Raw genomic sequence first — 19,419 nt, 5'->3', positions numbered from 1 at the left:
TTCTTCATAAGGTAGTAAAACTGCCTGTTAGAAATTTTATTCAGAGGTTTGGATCAGTTACAAATATTTTAGAGAGGATTCTTGCTTTGGATGGAGAATTAGATGGTTTTAGAGAATCCTGTCAATTCTAAGTCTCTCTGATTCTAAGGAGGGAAAAAAGTCTCTTAGCAGCAGCCAACATACAGATATCACAAAGTCCATACACTAAACCTCATATACTTTTGTCATAGGACAGGCCCTTATTCAGAGCTGGTTTGCTTATAAGCAGCAAATTATAAAGGAGTAGGCGGGACAGCTATAGGCAGGCACATTTGCAGGAGCAAGAAATCACAACTGACAACTTGACAGTAATATTGAAGACCAAAAAAAAAAAAGCCCCCAAAACTATAAAAAGCAGACATGAACTAAAAAAGAATAACCCTCTTGGGGCCATTTAATGTAGAAGCAAACTACCCAATATATTTCAATAGCCCCTCTGGGTATAACTGTATTACAGCACAGTACAATAATTGATGTTCATAATAATGACCCTGAGTCATCAAAAAAAAAAGGTTAAATTATATTCAGTATACTCTGCTTAGGGAGGCAGGGAAGTGTGTAATCTATATTAGAAAAATTGCTATCCAAAATGTTTAAAAGAAAATAAGATCTGACATTTAAAGGGGAAAACTATAATTTACTTATGTGCAGCCTCTTTCATAACTGTGCTAGACAATGCAGTTTCACTCTGTGTGTGTGTGTGTGTGTGTGTGTGTGTGTGTGTGTGTGTCTCCGTGTCTGTCCTTTTGATATTTTCTGTCATGTTTCCAAAGTAGCAGTTAGGTCTTCACATTAAGTTACTATCAGTTTTTGAATTAGAAGTATGTGTTGTTTATCCTCCACTCTTCCCACCTTAGAGAATATCTCCTGTTGGATATTTTTAGTGATTTCCTTTTGGATTTTTAAAACACTGTCCCAAGAGTCTTGATGTACTTTTAAGCTCTAATAGCACTAACATTTTTGAATGTTAATTCAGTTCATAATAAAGGTCAGTGGATTAACAGAGAAATAAATCTTCCAGCAGGTGATTACAATTATGGGTGTTTCAGGAATTGAATCATTTAAAATAAGAGGCAATATATATGGGTATATTGAGAACAAGAACGAGTGTTTGAACTCTTGGTTTCTTAGGCTAGAAATATACTTCTTATCATTGATAATGAAAGTCATTGACTAGAGAAATACTCACACAAAGTTATATTCTGATGCCTCATTGTAGTTTTGAGGCCTCACTGGACTGCAAGCTTCTTGAGGGCGAGGACTGTTTTTTGTTTTGTTTTGTTTTGTTTTTTTACTAATCTTTGTACATCCAGAACTTATCATAGTGCTTGGCACATATTAGGTGCTTAATAAGTGCTTGTTGACTGACTCATTCAAATATTTGAAAGGCTGTTATGTGGAGGAAGGACTAGAATTGTTTTATTTCCCCAGAGGGCAGTACTTGGACCAGCAGGTAGAAATTACAAAAAGCCCAAATTTGTAATTTAGCCTCAATATCAGGAAAACTTTCTTATTAGTTAGAGCTGTCTAAAAGAGAAATGAACTGCTTTGAGAAGTAGTGGCTTCCGCCTCCTTGGAGGTCTTCAGGCAGAAGCTGAATTGGGTTTGTTATAGGGGGGAATTTTTTTTGTGTATTGTTTGGACTAGATGAACCCTGAAGTCCCTTCAGTTATAAAATTCTGTGCCACTGTAAATCTGACCGTCGTGTGGAGGTTTGTTCTCTCCATTGTCTTTGGGATAAGAGGAAACATTGGTTCAAATCCCAGATCTGTTTATTAGCCATGTGAATTTGGCTAGGTAATTTAATCTCCTTTAACTTCAGGTCTCTCATCTGTAAAATATGTTTAGACTGGATGATCTTTTTTTTTTTTTTTAAGTGAGGCAATTGGGGTTAAGTGACTTGCCCAGGGTCACACAGCTAGTAAATGTTAAGTGTCTGAGGCCAGATTTGAAGTCAGGTACTCCTGACTCCAGGGCCAGTGCTCTATCCACTGCGCCACCTAGCTGCCCCCAAGACTGGATGATCTTTAAGTTTCCTTTTAGCTATATTATTATTTTCATCCTCAGTTTTCCCTATTTTCAAGTTGATATAATACATATTTAATGAGTACCTTAAAGAGTAAAGGAGTATCTAATGTAAAATACTGTATTCCTCTATAATTGTCATACTCTTGATAAACTGTTGCTATTCTCTTTACAACTTGGTTATTAGAATTTATACATTCTTAATAATAATTTAAATTTATTCGTAGGAGAATTTAGTTGAAAGCAAACATCACAAGCTTGCCCGAAGTTTAAGAAGTGGACCATCTGACCATGATCTCAAACCTAATGCTGCCACTAGAGATCAGCTAAATGTAAGTTAATGTTGATTTTCTTAGGTTCTTATTTTTCTTACCATTTTATAACTCTTGTTATAAATATATGAACTTTTTACAGAGAATCTAAGAAATGAAAGTGATTCTTTACAATTTCTCATGTTAATTGTAATTTTAGTATCATAGCCTACTTAAACTTTTTTAGTTTTTCTTTTATTTTTTTCTCTGCCTCCTAGATCATTTTTGAAGGTCCATTGAATTGAATGTCCATGAAGATGGAGCCTATAGTTTGTTCTTTCTCTTATACTGAAAAATATTACTGAATATTTTGCCTCATTATGAAAAAATAGGCCCTTTTTTTTTCTGTGGATCATTCTGAAGCATGCATATGTAATCTGTTGAATGAATGGATTGATAGCCTCTAATGACCAGAGTAGTGGCATATATTCCAAGCAGCAGAAATCAGGGGCTACCTGTACTGTTTATCTTTTTTTTTTTAATTAATTAATTGATTTTTAAATAAAAGTCTTTTATTATTTTCCAGTTACATGTAGAAATAGTTTTCAACATTTGTTTATATAAGATTTCCAATTTCCAGTTTTTCTCCCTCTCTACCCTCCCTCCCACCCTCCTCTAGACAGCAGGTAATCTGATATAGGTTATATATTGTTATATACACATAATAACATTAAACATATTTCTGCATTAGTCATGTTATACAAGAAGGATCAGAGCACAAAGGAAAAACCTCAAATCAGAAAACCAGCAGCATCAAAAACAAAGGAAATAGTATGGTCCAATCAGCATCCATATTCCACAGTTCCTTTTTTTCTTCCCTGGACTTGGAGAGCCTTTTCCATCATGAGTCCTTTGGAACATTCTTGTTCCGTTGGATTGGTGAGAAGAATCTAGTCTATCACAGTTGATCAACACATAGTGTTGATGATACTGTGTATAATGTTCTTTTGGTTCTGCTCATCTCACTCATCATCAGTTGATGCAAGTCCTTCCAGGTTTCTCTGAACTCCACATCGTTTCTTACAGCGCAATAGAATTCCATTACATTCATATACCACAACTTATTCAGCCATTCCCCAATTGATGGTGTTAAGGGTTAAAATTCTAGCTAGTCTGTCTAAAATATCTAATGAGTGGTCGCCAATAAATTATAAGCTTTAGCAAGAGTTAGACTTTTAAGCATTTATTAAGGAGAATAAGAATTTGGTAAAGAGAGAGAAAGGCCTAGATTCCTGTCTATTAAAGGGAGAGCACATTTCTAGCTCCCTTCTCCGCCAGCGTCCTCAGGAAAAAGCCCCAGAGTCAGCGCCAGTCTCTTCCTTCCTCCTCCCACTAGTCCGCGTCACTTCCTCCCAAAGAAAAGACTCCTGGTCTTGCCCTCAAAGACCTTCGCTTCATGGGCAGAACTCTTCTACAGTAAGTATCCAGCAGGTGCCGTCATTCCAATCGTTACAATGGACATCTCCTCAATTTCCAATTCCTTGCCACCACAAAAAGAGCAGCTATAAATATTTTTGTACATGTGGGTCCTTTTCCCTTTTTTTTTTGATCTCTTTGGGAAAAAGACCCAAGAGTGGTATTGCTGGGTCAAAGGGTATGCACAGCCTTATAGCCCTTTGGACATAATTCCAAATTCCTCTCCAGAATGGTTGGATCAGTTCACAGCTCCACCAACAATGCATTAGTGTTCCAGTTTTTCCACAGCTTCTCCAACATTTATTATTTTCCTTTTTTGTCATATTAGCCAATCTGATAGGTGTCAGGTGGTACCTTAGAGTTGTTTTAATTTGCATCTCTCTAATCAATAGTGATTTAGAGCATTTTTTCATATGGCAATAGATAGCTTTGATTTCTTCATCAGAAAACTGCCTGTTCATATCCTTTGACCATTTCTCAATTGGGGAATGACTTGGACTCATATAAATTTGATTTAGTTCCCTATATATTTTAGAAATGAGGCCTTTATCAGAGGTACTGGCCATAAAAATTGTTTCCCAGCTGTACTTGTTTATCTTACACATTAACTTTGTGAAACCAAAGAGACATTTTGATATAGTTAAATTACTACTGGTCTAGGGTCTGTGGGATCAGGTTTAAATCCTGCCTCTATTACCCAGGTTAGTCATTTCACCTCTTTAGGCTTTAATTTACTGATTTGTAAAATGAGGTTGAACTAAATAATCTCTGTTGTTCCTTCTAGCTCTATATTAATCTCTGATTCTCTTAAATGTGAGGTACAGATTTGAAGCTTAGTTGCTAATACATCTTCCCTATTTTGGGAGGTATTCATTCAAAGAGTTTATCATTAAGTTAAAAAAATCTGAAATCCAGCTTTTAACAAATAAAATAAATTGTTATTTTTAATAGATCATAGTAAGTTATCCACCAACAAAGCAGCTTACGTATGAAGAACAAGATCTCGTTTGGAAGTTTAGATACTACCTTACTAATCAAGAAAAGGTAAGCTTCATGTCTATTTGTTTCTGTACCAAGTAATATAAAAATTGTTAAAACATCTGTGGAGTTGGGCAGCTAGGTGGCACAGTGGATAAAGCCACCTGACCAGCATTCAGGAGAAAATGAGTTCAAATCTGGCATAAGACACTTGACATTAGCTGTGTGACCCTGGGCAAGTCACGGCCCTCATTGCCCTGCAAAAACAAACAAATAAATATTCAAACAAACAAAACTTCTGTGGAACACGGTTTCATATAAGGTAAAATCAAAATTCAGTATACTAACTATTGAGTTGTATTACAGTTATACTTAATATAAAGTTAAGTACCAGTAATTAAGAGCTGGGCTTTTAAGAAAGATTTTAAAGAAAGGGCTGAATAAATTATTTGTACTAATAAATTGTACTAACTGTATCCACTTCACATGCCTACTAGCTATTTCTCCTTATGTTAGTATTCTCTCTGTCACCCAGATCCTAAACCTTGAAATTGGGTCCTCTTCTCTTTTCCCTTTGTAGTTTTTACTTGGTGATCTTATCTATTCTAATAGATTCAATTATCATCTCTATGCTGATGATTCTCAAATATGCTTATCCAGTCCTGACTTCCCTGCTGACCCCCAGTCTCACATCTCCACCTGATATAGACATCTCTAAATGGCTGACCTCTAGACATCTTAAACTCAGCATGTTCAAAAGTGAACTCATTTTTTTTTCCTCAAACCCTACCCCCCTCCAAACTTTCCTGTCTTTGTCAAGGGCATTTGCCATCTTTCCATTCCCCCAGACTCACAACCTAGGTGTCATCTTTGACTCCTCACTCTCTTCCCCAATATCTGACCTGTCAGTTTCACTTTTTTTTTTTGGGTGAGGGAATTGGGGTTAAGTGACTTGACCAGGGTCACACAGTTCAATTTCACCTTTGTACCTTCTTTTGAATATGTTCCCTTTTTTCCTCTGATACTGCCACTGTCCTTGTGCAGGCCCTCATCACCTTGTGCCTGGACTCTTTCAGTAGGCTTTGGTTGGTCTGCCACAAGTCTCTGTCCACTACAATCTATTTTCCACACTGCTATCAAAATGATTTTCTTAAGTGCAGGTCTGACCATGTTACCCTCCCCTACTTAATACACTCCAGGGGCTCTGACCTACAGCATCAAATATAAAATCCTCCATTTGTTGTTCAAGACCCTTTATAACATAGCTCTCTTCATTAACAGCTCCCAAGATTTCAGGCTTCTTAAACCTTACACAGTTCTTCCCCTTCACCCTCCTACTACCAAAATACTCTTTCATCCAGTGACACTCCCCTTCTTGCTATTCCTTGAATAAGATACTTCATTTCTAGACTTAGGTATTTTCATTGACTGTCCCCCATGCCTTGAATGCTCTCCCTGTTTATCTCTGCCTCCTCTTCCCTGTCTTCTTTTATGTCTGTTAAAATTTCACCTTCTACAGGAAGCTTTTCTTGATTCCTCTTAATTCCAGTGCCTACCGCTGTTGAGTATTCCTGATTTATCCTGCATATAGCTTGTTTTTATATAGTTACTTTCATTTTGTCTCTCACATAACATTCTGAGCACCGCAAGAGCAAGGATTGTCTTTTGCCTTTTTTTTTCCTGCATCCCCAAAGCTTATCACAATGTCTGGTATATAGTAGGCGCTTAATTAAATTTTTGTTGTCTGACGAAAATCATCTTTAATTTGTGGCCAGTTCTATTTATTCATCTTTCTTCCTTCCTTTCCTGTTTTTCCCTTGTTTCCATTTCACTGCAATTATGTTAAATAATGACATTTTGCTTAAACTATTATAATAGCCTTTTAACTAGTTCCAATCCCTTTGGTCTCCTTTTATTCTTGGATTAATCTTTCTGATTATAGGATTGGGTCTGGCAGGTTTAAGAAGTGATTATGCAAGGCACCCACTTTGGTTGCTTGTTTTGCTAAGTAAAGAGGATGTAGTTCCATTGGGGGGGGGAGCTCCAAACTCCAGTAGTCCTGTGAATGGTAGAAGTTAGTTCTTTTAAAATTTATAGGGCACAGGTGCCACATTGGGTGCTGGCACTTGGGGCCTCACTAATGTCTGCTGCTTAGGTCCCAATGCTCTTCATTTCAAGAGGCAAAATGTGAGAGACTTGAGTAGAATCCAGGAATTAAAATGAGAGGTATTTGAGCTGAAATACACTCGGGCTTAGAATGAGTGGTTTTAGCAAAAATATTTATAGATCCCTCTCACTTCTATCCCAGGCCCATTCTGTTTAGGTTTGTATTTTAGGCCTTCGTCTAGTCCTTGATGCTTTCCTTAATTAAGGCTTTGTTTTTAACTTCAAGGGAAGAATAATTTTATAATTGGCAGATTAGGCATGAGGACTTTCAGATATGGTCCTGCTCCCTTTTTTGATAGTGTTTGTGTAGAAACTCTCTAGAAGAAAGAGGGATTGATGTGTAATGAAAACTCAGGATATGCACCTCTTATCTGGATGGCCAAGTATTCGGCATAGATTTCTGTCAACATACCTTTTATCCATCTCATATCACTGCACCAGGAATGAGACAATTTATAATGTACTAGAAGGGGGTGAGGAAGCAAAGAAATCAGCAAGAAAAATAGGCTTACTGAAATGAATGGTGTTGTTGAGACGAATTTCTGGAGAGGTTTGAAGTCTGTAGTCAGAATCTTATATCCAAAGGACTTGGAAATGTTTTATCAAAACAATGACCTTGGTCACAGAGTTTCATATAAGCTAGGTTTCAAGAAATAATGTATTGAATGCAATTATAATCTAATCCAAATAGAACTACAAGATATTGAATTAAGCCAGCTAGAATGTACAGACTCAAGAACTCAGAACAGATTTACAGGACAGAACTGCCACATGCAGAAAGTCTCGTAAAAGAAGTGTTTGTTTAAACAAGTAGTCACTTCTTGCTGAAATTCAATTACACCCAGAAATGTGAGAAATAAAATGTTCAAGTGATAGAAAGTGTGTTATATGTTTCGTTTAACCAGTTGCTTTCACATTTTGGAAAGGTGGGCAATGAAACATCAAGTCTCAGTACATATTACAAGATTCTTATGATGACTAGTGCAGGGCAAACTATATTTCCTAATACTCTAGAAACCCTTCTGAGTAAGCTAAATAAACATTGGCCTTGAAATGTCCAGAAGAATTATTTATACAGCCACATTTTTATGCTTTGATCGTTTAAAATGAGGCTTTAAAAAAAAAAAAAACATTCTCTCCTGTCATATTCTCTCACCTCCCCATACCTCCCCTCTCTCCCCCCATTTCCTCTCCCTCTTTTCCTCCTTTTCTCTCTACCTCCCTCCCCACACTCTTCCCCCCCCACACCGCCTTTTCCCTCTTCTCCCTCTCCCTGTCTCTTTTCCCCATTTGCCTCCTTCCTCACACCCTTATTTCTTGTTCTCTTTTCTGCAGTTCCAGGTTCTTAGAAACGTGTGATTTAGGACATCTAGTGTTCAGCCACTGAAGCAAAATAGTTTATTTTAGGGAGAAAAAAAAAAAGCCAGCCTAGGATTTCTTGGGAGAGAGGTTAGTTTGGAAAACAAACTGGTATTGATTTATTTTTCAGTAGTAGTAGTTTTGTTTTGTTTTGTTTTGTTTTGTTTCCTTCCCCTCCCTCTCCCACTCCCCTCCTCTCCCCTTCTCTTCCCTTCCCTTCCCGTTGTTCATCCTTCATTCTCTTATTTTATATTGTATTTTTCCCCAGTTACATGTAAAAACAAATTTTAACATCCATTTGTAAAACTTTTGAGTTCCAAATTTTCTCCCTCCACCCTCTTTGAGAAGGCAAGCAATTTGATATAGGTTATACATGTGTAGTCATGCAAAACGTGTTCATATTAGTCATGTTTTGAAAGAAAACACAAAAAACCCCTCAAGAATAATTAAAAAAAAAAACCCATGATGCTTCAATCTGTATTCAGATATCATCACTTCTTTCTCTAGGGATGCATAGCATTTTTTCATCATAAATCCCTCAGTTGTCTTGGATCATTGTATTGCTGAGAATAGTTAAGTCATTCACAGCTGATCATCTAACAGTATTGCTGTTACTTTGTACACAGTACATTTTACTTTGCATCAGCTTATGTAAGTCTTTCAGGTCTTTCTGATAGCATCTTGCTCATCATTTCTTATAGTACAATAGTATTATTCCATCATAATCACATACAAATATCACAATCTATTTGGCCATTCCCCAATTGATGGGCAACTTTTCATTTTCCAGTTCTTTGCCACCAGAAAAGAGTTGTTATATAAATATTTTTGTACCTGTAGATCCTTTTCTCTTTTGTTTTTTAATCTCTTTTCTTATACAGACCTAAGTCAAAGAGTATGCATGGTCTTATGGCCCTTTGGGCAGAGTTCTGAATTGTTCCCTGGGCTGAGAGTTCGAGAAGCAGTTACTACTCCTGCTGATTCAGTGCTTCCCCAGGCCTGTTTCTGGTTTGTTGGGGCCTGCTCCTGTGCTGGCACAGCCTGCACTGGACTGCACACTCACCCTGGTACAACAGACCTTTTTTGCTGACCTTCTAAGTTGTCTTTGGCTGGAAAATTATTTCACCATGTCCTTTTGGGTGTTCTGTTGCTCCAGGAATTGTCTTACACCATTATTTCAAGGTATTTGGAGGGTTTTGGGGGAGAGTTCAGGTGAGCCATCTTATCTCTGCATTTCTTCCCCCCCCCCCCCAGTAGTTTTCTATCAAGCTTTAGGTCTCTGTGTGTGGGGGTGGGTGTGGGTGGGCTTTTTTTGTTTGTTTTTTTAAGGTAATCTGATTTCTTGAATACAAAATAACAGAAGATCATGGTTTTTTGCATATACTCTCATAACATATTGGTTACTCCACTACTGGGACTAGTTTTCCCATAAAAATTTTTTTGGGGAACTGCCAACTTCCAACAAGAGAAGTAAGACTGTTGAAAGGAGCATTGGTATAATATCTATGAAGTGCTTTCAGTTATTTTCTAGATTGACAATAGTTTTGTTATATATATTATGGTCAAGAAATAGCAGAAAACTATGATTTTTGCAGAACAACTAACATTACTTAGAATACATCAGAGGATCTGTGATCTTTTCAGTGTGGTCACTCAGATCACAGCCCACCAAATGCTTTTTCATTCCACTTGATACATTTCCATTCCTCCTCATGAATCTTGTGAAAATCAAATTGTATTGCTGTGTTTTGTTTTGTTTTTTATCACCTACTCCCATGTTCTACTAGGAAGTCATCTATTACTACAAAGAAGAAAAAAAAGGAGAGGAAAAAAGAGTTCAGCAAAACTAGACAACATACTAAATAAAATTCTCACATTACAAGCAATATTCCACATCTAGGGCAGCTAGGTGGCACAGTGGATGGAGCACTGGACCTGGAGTCAGGAAGACCTGAGTTCAGCTATGGCCTCAGACATTTACTAGCTGTGTTACCCTCAGCAACTGGTTGCCTTAGTTTCCTCATCTTTAAAATGAGCTGGAGAAGGAAAGGGCAAACTCCTCTAGTATTTTTTTTTTTTTTACGGGGCAATGGGGTTAAGTGACTTTCCCAGGGTCACACAGCTAGTAAGTGTCAAGTGTCTGAGGCCGGATTTGAACTCAGGAACTCCTGAATCCAGGGCCAGTGCTTTATCCACTGCGCCACCTAGCCACCCCTTCCTCTAGTATTTTTACCAAGAAAACCCCAAATGGGGTCACGAAGAGTTGGACACTACTGAAATGATTGAACAAAAAGATACATCTCTGCCAAAAAGTGGGAGTAGGTATCTTCTCATATCTCTTGGAGCCAAGCTTGGTCCTTATAATTTCTTAGGATTCAGTTTTAATTGTTTTTTGGTGTTTTTTTTTTTATCATTCATTTCATTTGCAGTCATTGTTTATATTGTTTTCCTGGTTGTTTTTACTCATGCAAAGTAAGGTCAACAAGTATTTATTAAGCACTTACTATGTTCCACGCACTGTCTTAGTAGGCACTGGGAATACAAATACAAAGAGAAAGAAAAATGTTTCTTTCTTTCATTAATTTATATTTATTTGTTTGTTTGTTTATTTATTTTTGGGGGGAGATGAGGGGTAAGTGACTTGCCTAGGGTCACAGAGCTAGTAAATGTCAAGTGTCTGAGGTCAAATTTGAACTCAGGTACTGAATCCAGGGCCAGTGCTTTATCCACTGTGCCACCTAACTGCCCCCAGAACTTACATTCTAATAAGGTAAGACAATACATAAAAGGTAGCTGAAATAGGAGAGAGAGAAGAGATAAAGGCACCTAGCATGGCAGCATTGTAGAGAAACTCCAGCAAAGTTAGCAGTACAGCCAAGAGACGTTTTAAGGCCTGGCTGTCCTGGTCATCGTCCTTAAAATAAAAGAACCAGCCAATCAGAGGGAGGGGCCATAGAGGCAGATAAAATCCAGGTAGAGAATATGCTTCCACAGTGTAGAAGTTTTCTGTAGCTTTGTAGTGAAAGTCTGGGAAAATCAGGAGTGCAGCCTGGAAAGGATTTCTTTTCTGTTGTCATAATATTCGTTGTTTCTTATGGAATAATTATTTTCCATTTCATTCATGTATCTTAACTTGTTTATTCGTTACCTGATCAATGTTACCCATAAAGCCTTAATAGAGAGTCTAAACCAGAACCTATCTTTTAGGTGTTTTAACTTAACAGGAATACCATCCAGATCATCACTCAGGCTGTTAACTTTTGCTCTTAATACATAAATTTCGCCTTTTCTAGTCATATTATTTCCTAGGTGACATAATCATGATAGGTAATGTATTGCAACCCTTTATACCCACCATGTGTTGTCCATTGGGCAACCTGTAATTCAAATTGTTTTGAGATTGTGATATTCCATAATTCATAGCCATATAAAATATCATGGGGGAAAAGTGTTAACATTGGTGATTTTTATGATTGTAATAGTTTGGGACTGTTAAAAGAATTGGATGCTTTACCAAATACAACTGAGCCTGTCTTCTTCCTCCTTATTCAGTCCTAGCCAAGTTTTTTGAGAGTCTATGCTACATGTCTGTAGAAATATATTAAGGGACTAACTCAATGCTCTGCCTTTCCTGCTTTGTCATAGACTAGGCAGGAGGCATTCATCCTTGATTTAGCTTTTTTATAGATAAATTTTCATCTTTTGAGTGGCACTGATTTCATTGAGATCATCTTGTATTACTCTGGGGTTTGATGCAATCACTGTATTATCTTTATGAGAAGATTTGGAAGACCTGGAATTCTATAAGGAATTATAGAATCTAAGGGTTGGGAAGGACCTCAAGGACTCTAGAGCCCTTCTACAATATTCCTGCTAAAGAATTAGTCAGCCTTCATCTGGAGGCCACTAGTGAGGGAGAATCTACTACCTCCAAAATCGTCCATTCCTCTTTTGGACAGCCCCATTTCAGAGGGCATTTTTCCTAATAACAAGTTTATGTTTCCCACTCTTCAGCTTCTATTTTTTGCTTGTAGGGGCTAAGCAGAACAAGTTTCATCCCTCTTCTACAAGATAGCCTTTGAATACTTAAATAGCTGTCATGTTCTTCACTCTCTCTTGTGTACCCCCAGTCTTCTCTTGACTTACATTCCTAACTCCTTCAGTTCATCCATGAATTTGAGGCTCTTTACAATCTTGGTTGCCGTCCTCTGGATATTCTCTACCTTATAAATGTCTAAAAAATGAAGCACCCACAATTGAACACAGTAGTCTTGATGTGATCTGACAGGGATCAAATGCAGTGAAACAATAACTTGCCAATTCCTTCAAACTATGCCTTTTTTTTTTTTTCTTTGCGGGGCAGTTGGGATTAAGTGACTTGCCCAGGGTCACACAGCTAGTAAGTGTCACATATATGAGGCCAGATTTGAACTCAGGTCCTCCTGAATCCAGGATTGGTGCTTTATCCACTGTGCCACCTAGCTACCCCAAACTATGCCTTTTTAAAAAAAAACATAGCCTAAAATTACATTAGCATTTTTTTGTTTCTATGTAACTATTTTAATTTATACTGAGTTTATTTTTAGAAGAACTCCTATTAAGTTACGCCATTAAGCCATGCTTTGACACTTTTGTACTTGTGAAGCTGATTTTTTTCAGACCAAAGTATAAGACTTGACATTTAGTATGGATAAATTAATATTATATTTGGTCCAGTGTTCCAGCCTGTCAAGATTTTTTTTTTGGATCCTAAATTTATTATCTAAGTGTTAGTTTTCCACTCAGGCTTCATGTCATATCTAAATTTGATGTATGCACAGTCTCTGACTTCATATAAGTCATTGGTAAAAATATCAGACCATATAATACTAAACACATTTTGAGGGCATTCCACTAGAGTTCTTACAAGGTGATAATCAGTTGTTTAATGACCCCTCTTTGAGTCTAGCCATTGAAGCACTTCTTACAGGGTCATAGATTTAGAGCTGAACAGACCTTGGAGTCCAGCACCCTTGTTTTCCAGATGAGGCACCTGTGGTCTGGAGAGGTTAAGGGATTTGTCCAGGGTCATACAGCTAGTATGTGTCTGAGGCAGAATTTGAACTCAGCTCTTCCTGACTATAAGTCTAATATACTATCTACTGTAGCACTTTGTCTAGCCCCCATCCCTATTTTTTCCATAAGAATAACCTTGTTAAATGCTTTGATAAAATCTGGGTAAATTATGTATGCATTTGTACTTATAGTTTAGTAAAAAAGAAAGGAGTTATTCTGTCAGTCCCTTTTCTTAATGACACCATATTCATTCTTCATTGTAAAATTTTGCCAGGAATTAAAACCAAGCTCATGGACTTATAATTCAGAGTCTTCTCTTCCCCTTCTCACCCACTTCTTTGTGGGGGTAGGGAATAGAATTCCATTTCTGTAGTTCTTAACACTTTCTCAATATTTTTCAGATTGTAGAATCAGCAGTTATATCTGCTTGTTCTCCCAGTAACCCTCCATGTAGTGACTTAAAGTTGTTCCAGATACCTAGGTACTTGATTGCTATTTCTCTGCTTAAATTGTTCCAACTCTGAAATAGCCATTTTTGTTCTGTCCTATGCAAGCCAAAGATTCTTCTCCATTGCAAAGAAAAAAAGAAGCAAAATTATATTTGCATACTTCTGCCTCTTATACCATTAATTAATGAAATTTGCCTTCTATTTGTATCCTGGAGAACATTCTCCCCGAGGAAGGCAAGCCCCTTAAGGTAATATATAACTTCCCTGTTTTATGCCTTGATAGTAATAGAATTTTTCCTTTGTGGTTAAATGTATATCAGAGGGGCAGCTAGGTGGCACAGTAGATAGAGCACCGGCCGTGGAGTCAGGAGTACCTGAGTTCAAATCCGGCCTTAGAACATTGACACTTACTAGCTGTGTGACCCTGCGTAAGTCACTTAACCACAATTGCCTTACCAAAAAAAAAAATGTATATCAGAATCTTGGACATTTCAAAAATACATGAGAAGACACCTTGTTGGAGAAAAGTTTTTCAGTTCATTGTTCTTTTTGTAACTAACAGACATTAAAAAGAATGGAAATCTTGTATTTTCTAAACTTTTCAGTCATTTCTGTGAATGAAGATAAGTTTTTCTGTGCAAAATTGCTTGCAAAAGCCAGCCTGTCACTTTCTCATATTTTCATCATGGATAATTCTCTTTGTGTGAAGAATATTCTGATAAACTTTATAGAGATGAGCAAGGAGTTTTATGGCTCACCCTTTGAAGATTACAAATAGTAGTGTTTTTTTTTCCATTTTAGTATCTTACTCTCAGTTATCTTAAAAATAGATCCCACAGTTTATAGACCCCCTGAAATCTATCCACAGATTAGGGGTCCATTGATCCCAGTTTAAAAAGCTTGCTTTTTAAAAAACATTTAAAAAACCCCATTTTGGGGGCAGCTAGGTGGCGCAGTGGATAGAGCACCAGCCCTGGAGTCAGGAGGACCCGAGTTCAAATCTGGCCTCAGACACTTGACACTTACTAGCTGTGTGACCCTGGGCAAGTCACTTAACCCCAATTGCCTCACTAAAAAAAAATAAAAATAAAAAAAACCATTTTTTTAAACCAATGGTACAACTTGAAGCAAAACTGAATTCTAATCATATTGTGTCTTTGCCCTGTACTAGACACCCAATAAAGATAAAGTCTGGAGATTAATTATTATTATTAAATATTTTCTCATAACTTTTAATTGTTCTGTTTTCTTTCTCATACATCTTTCCCCTTTCCTATCCATCCTTTTCCCTTGTCCATTCCTTGTTTACATTGTAAAATTTAATGTAAAGTAGTAGTATTTTGAGTACTTTGCCAACAAAGCCCTATATATATCTTACTAATAAATCTAGAAATCTGCAAATATGGGGAGTTACGTTTTTTCAGTTAGTGAGTTAGCTATGTTGGCCTGCTGAAGGAGTTACTTTAAAAAAGTACGACAATATATTTCTATTAAAACTTTAATTTTTATGAAATAAGGGAGTTTTTCCTCTATTTATTTATGAAGTATTGTTTTGTTTCCCAGTGAAACTTAGGAATCCATTTTGGAAATGAAAATACATGCATTGAGTATCAGTTGGCAGCATTTATTGAACTCTTGTATAGCTAACATAATTTAACAGTCTTTAGTCAGGGAGACTGTGGAATTATTCAATGTTATAGGAGGTGACATAGGCTTGATCTAACAGTGGAAATGTGCATATTGAATGATGAAGAGAGAGATCCTAAAGAATTTGCAGGAATCATTGTTGGATTTACTATGAAGGGATAAGCTTAAGTGACTCCAAGGTTGCAAACCTAGAGTGATAGAGTATAGTGGTGTGGTTAATGGTAAAGGAAAAGTGCGAATGGTTGGCTGGAAGAAGAGTTTAGTTTTTTATATTTCAAATTTTTAGGTACCTAGATCTTTGTTTGCATTACGATAATCAAAGTACTGGAAAAGGGAACTGAAGTCAGGACAAGAATTACTATTTGGGAAGTAATCTTGGAAGTAATGTTGAGGTAATAATGAATAGATAGTTAGCTAAAGAAGTCAGATTACAGAGTATAGTCCTGAACCAGGGAAGATGAAGATCAATTGAAGGAATTCAGGTTATGTTTAGCCCGAAGATAGAAGACTTCTTGGGGATATGATAGATGCAGAAAAGATGGATGAGGTTTGTTCTTCTTGAGTCCAGAGGGCAAACTAAGAAGATTGGTTGGAAGTTGCATAGTGAGGAATATAAACTTAATCTAGGATAATTCAGCAATTAGAAGTGTCCATGAGTGAGACTCATTGCCTTGTGGGGTCTTAAAACAAAGGTTTCATGACCACTTATTGGGTACATTTTAGAGGAAATTTGTTTTTAGGTCTCCAAGGTCCCTTCCAACTCAGATTAAGTGCTATGTAAGATAGGGCAGCAAAGATTATTGGGTCCAAAGGACACCGAATGCTAGTACTCCAGTAGGTAGTGCTCTTTCTGACATCTGTATTATTTCATTCATTCCTTAAGTAGCCATTCACAAATAATGTTCTTCTAGGTGCTTTATACTTACACAGTGATCTTGCTGAGTGTTTTATTACCTGTCAAAAGATGAATCAGAATAAAAATAAACTAAATTTTAAGACACTTAGTAATATTTATTTACTTTAATGATACTTTTATGCTTTCAAATGAAGACATGTATTTGTGTGTTTATGTTCTCTCTTTTAAAGTAGTTATTTGAATGCCTAGTCTTATATTTAGATACAAGATGTGGGCATATTCATCTTAATCCAGTTATCTAGAAACAGATGTACTTATTGGGCAGGGGGGAGGGGTGGGGAATCAAATCAGTAAATCAGTCTGTAGTATGCAAATTGTCTTGGAGTTTCAAATGATCAATTATGGGAAATGGTTGTTGTTTAGCCATAACAACTGTTGTTTTCATTTCTGTTTTCTTATTGTTATTGTTGTTTTGTTTTTAGGCTTTGACAAAGTTCCTAAAATGTGTCAACTGGGATCTTCCTCAGGAGGCCAAGCAAGCATTGGAACTACTGGGAAAATGGAAGCCAATGGATGTGGAAGATTCCTTGGAGTTATTATCTTCACATTTTACTAATCCAACAGTGAGGCGCTATGCTGTTGCTCGATTGCAGCAAGCAGATGATGAGGTATGGCTTACTTCTATTTTCTTGGTATACTTCCCTAGACACTGATCATGATTTTGGGGTGATGGGGTGGGAGAGGCAGACAGAGAGGAGAGACACAGAAAGAGAGGAAAGAAGACTGAGAAGAGAAAGAGATAAAGAAACACAGAAATAGGGAGAAAGAGGGGAAAGAGAAACTGACAGAAAGAGACAGATTCAGCAGGGTGTGTGTAGAGTGGGGGTGCTATCAGAAGTAAATTAAAATATTCCTCCAAGGACTCTTCAGTGAAATGAAAATTTACTCCCTGAACTGTTACCTGACATGACAATTCCTCCCAGGACATTTACCTGGCAGCACAACTTGTACTGCAATGTCTGGAAAAAGGAATTCTAATGAAAAATGCTTTAATGTAGTGCCAGCTAGGGAATAATTCAGGTCCCCTCGATCAGTCAGAATACAACAAGCCACATTTAATTGTAGCCTTGAAAAGCCTCCAGGGTCCTTAAAGCACATTGCTGCGTGGTCATGCTGCCTACAACCCCCTCCTTCAACCCTGTCTCTTTAATCTTAGAGTAGCTCACCATTATGTATATGTGTGGGTTTCCTCAAAGTAGTTCTAAATCCTTCTGGAAAGCAAAGACATCAAACTTTACGATCGCTATTTATGTAGATTACAAGGCCACTGGGGAAGGACTGTTTCTTCTTCTGTTGACACAGGTCATTGCTAGCTTTCAAATTTTAGGAGTTCCCAATAATGTTGGCTTACTCAGCAATTCTTCTCTCTTCATTTTTCCACTGTGACTGTGTTCCCAAGTCCTTGCTAGCCTATTGGGGTTTCTTGGATAGAGCAAAATGCTTTGATTGTTTCATGTCCTTCAGATATATTGTCTTTAGGGAAATAGCATTTAGGAGATTATGCTGTTAACCCACTGAGGAAACATATACCTTTTCTACGGACAGTGATAATTGTTGATTGAATGGGCAGCTAGATGGCACATTGGATATAGTGCCAGGCCTAGAATCAGTATCAAATACGGCCCAGATACTCACTAGCTTTGTGACCCTGGGCAAGTCACTTAATCCTGTTTGCCTCAGTTTCCTCATCTGTAAAATGAGCTGGAGTAGTAAATGGCAAATCAGTGTAATATCTTTGCTAAGAAGACCCAATAGGGTTAATTGAATAGCTTAGTTTAGTCTTGAGAGAGGGGAGGTATAATAGTTCTCTTTCAGTATTTGAAGAACTATTATGTAGAAGAGGAATTAGCCTTCTTAATGTTTATTCAAGAAAACAAAACTAGGACCAGCATGTGAATTTTGTGAAGAGGTAGAGATAGGCTCAGTGTAAGGAAATACTTCCCAGTAAGTAAAGCTATCAGAAGGGAGCATATACTGACTCAGGAGGCAGGAATCTCCTCTTTTCATGCAACTAAAGATCTTTAAGCAAAAGTTGTTGACTGCTTTTTAGGTGTTTTGTAGAGGAGACTAACATTTCTTAGAGGGGCAGCTAGGTAGCATAAAGCACCGGCCCTGGATTCAGGAGTACCTGAGTTCAAATTTGGCCTCAGACACTTAACACTTACTAGCTATGTGACCCTGGGCAAGTTGCTTAACCCTCATTGCCCCACCCAAAAACAAATTCTTAGATACAAATTGTACTATGTAGCCTCTTAGGTACCAGAAAACTCTGAAATGCTGTGGTTTGATTTTCATGTACTGTACCTGTATCATTGAGCTTATAGAGGGTGTGATGGGGGTGGAAGGAGTATGGCAAGATGGCAGCACCTGTCTTACTACTGTTGCCACTAGTCTTTTCCACAAATAATTTCCAGTTTGCCTTTAAGGCTTGATATGGATTTCTCCTATAATCACCATTGTTCATTGAATATAGATTTTTCCCCCCCAGAATTTTAGCAGTAACTTAACGTAAACAACAACAACAACAGCAAAACAGACAAAACGCTCCAAATTTAGACCGAATAGCACTGATGTGATACAAATCACTACAGGCGTACCCTAAAATTCACACAGATTAAAGCAGCATTTTAGAGTTATAAGGAAACTCAGTGGCTATATTGCCCATTCCTTACCCAGAAAAATAATCTCTTCTCTAACATATCATACAGGGCATCATATAGCCTCTGCTTGAAGACCTCCAGTGAAAGGGGCCTCACTGCTTCCTTAGGCAACCCATTCCATTATTGGGTTTGCTAGGAAGTTGGTTTCTTGACATTGTCCAATTTTTTTGTGAGTTCCCCCTTTTCCTTCTAGTTCTGTCCTGTAGAGCCAAACAAGAAGTGACTAGTCCCTCTTCTGCCTGACACCTTTTCAGATACTTGATTTGCTTAAGTCTTCTCTTTTCCAGACTAAACATCCCCACTTTCTTCAACAGATCCTTATGGCAGGGACCCAAGGACTCTCAGAATTCTATTTTTGTCTTTTAGTGTTTTCCTTAAAATGTGGAATACAGAACTGA

General features: G+C 37.3%; 1 protein-coding gene across 1 annotated transcript in view; it reads left to right on the top strand.

Moving 5' to 3' along the window:
- The window catches only part of PIK3C3 (phosphatidylinositol 3-kinase catalytic subunit type 3), a 182,497-nt gene that overhangs the window by 31,312 nt on the left and 131,766 nt on the right, over positions 1 to 19,419 (top strand). Inside the window, exons 8-10 of the mRNA XM_043978483.1 lie at positions 2,292 to 2,396; positions 4,743 to 4,835; positions 16,784 to 16,969. Coding sequence (XP_043834418.1) covers positions 2,292 to 2,396; positions 4,743 to 4,835; positions 16,784 to 16,969 — 384 coding nt within the window. The remainder of the gene's footprint in view (positions 1 to 2,291; positions 2,397 to 4,742; positions 4,836 to 16,783; positions 16,970 to 19,419) is intronic.

Source organism: Dromiciops gliroides, chromosome 1 (genome assembly GCF_019393635.1).
Source record: "Dromiciops gliroides isolate mDroGli1 chromosome 1, mDroGli1.pri, whole genome shotgun sequence".
Lineage (NCBI taxonomy): Eukaryota > Metazoa > Chordata > Mammalia > Microbiotheria > Microbiotheriidae > Dromiciops > Dromiciops gliroides.
Note: the sequence above shows the minus strand (reverse complement) of the source record. Positions and strands in the feature narration are given on the sequence as shown.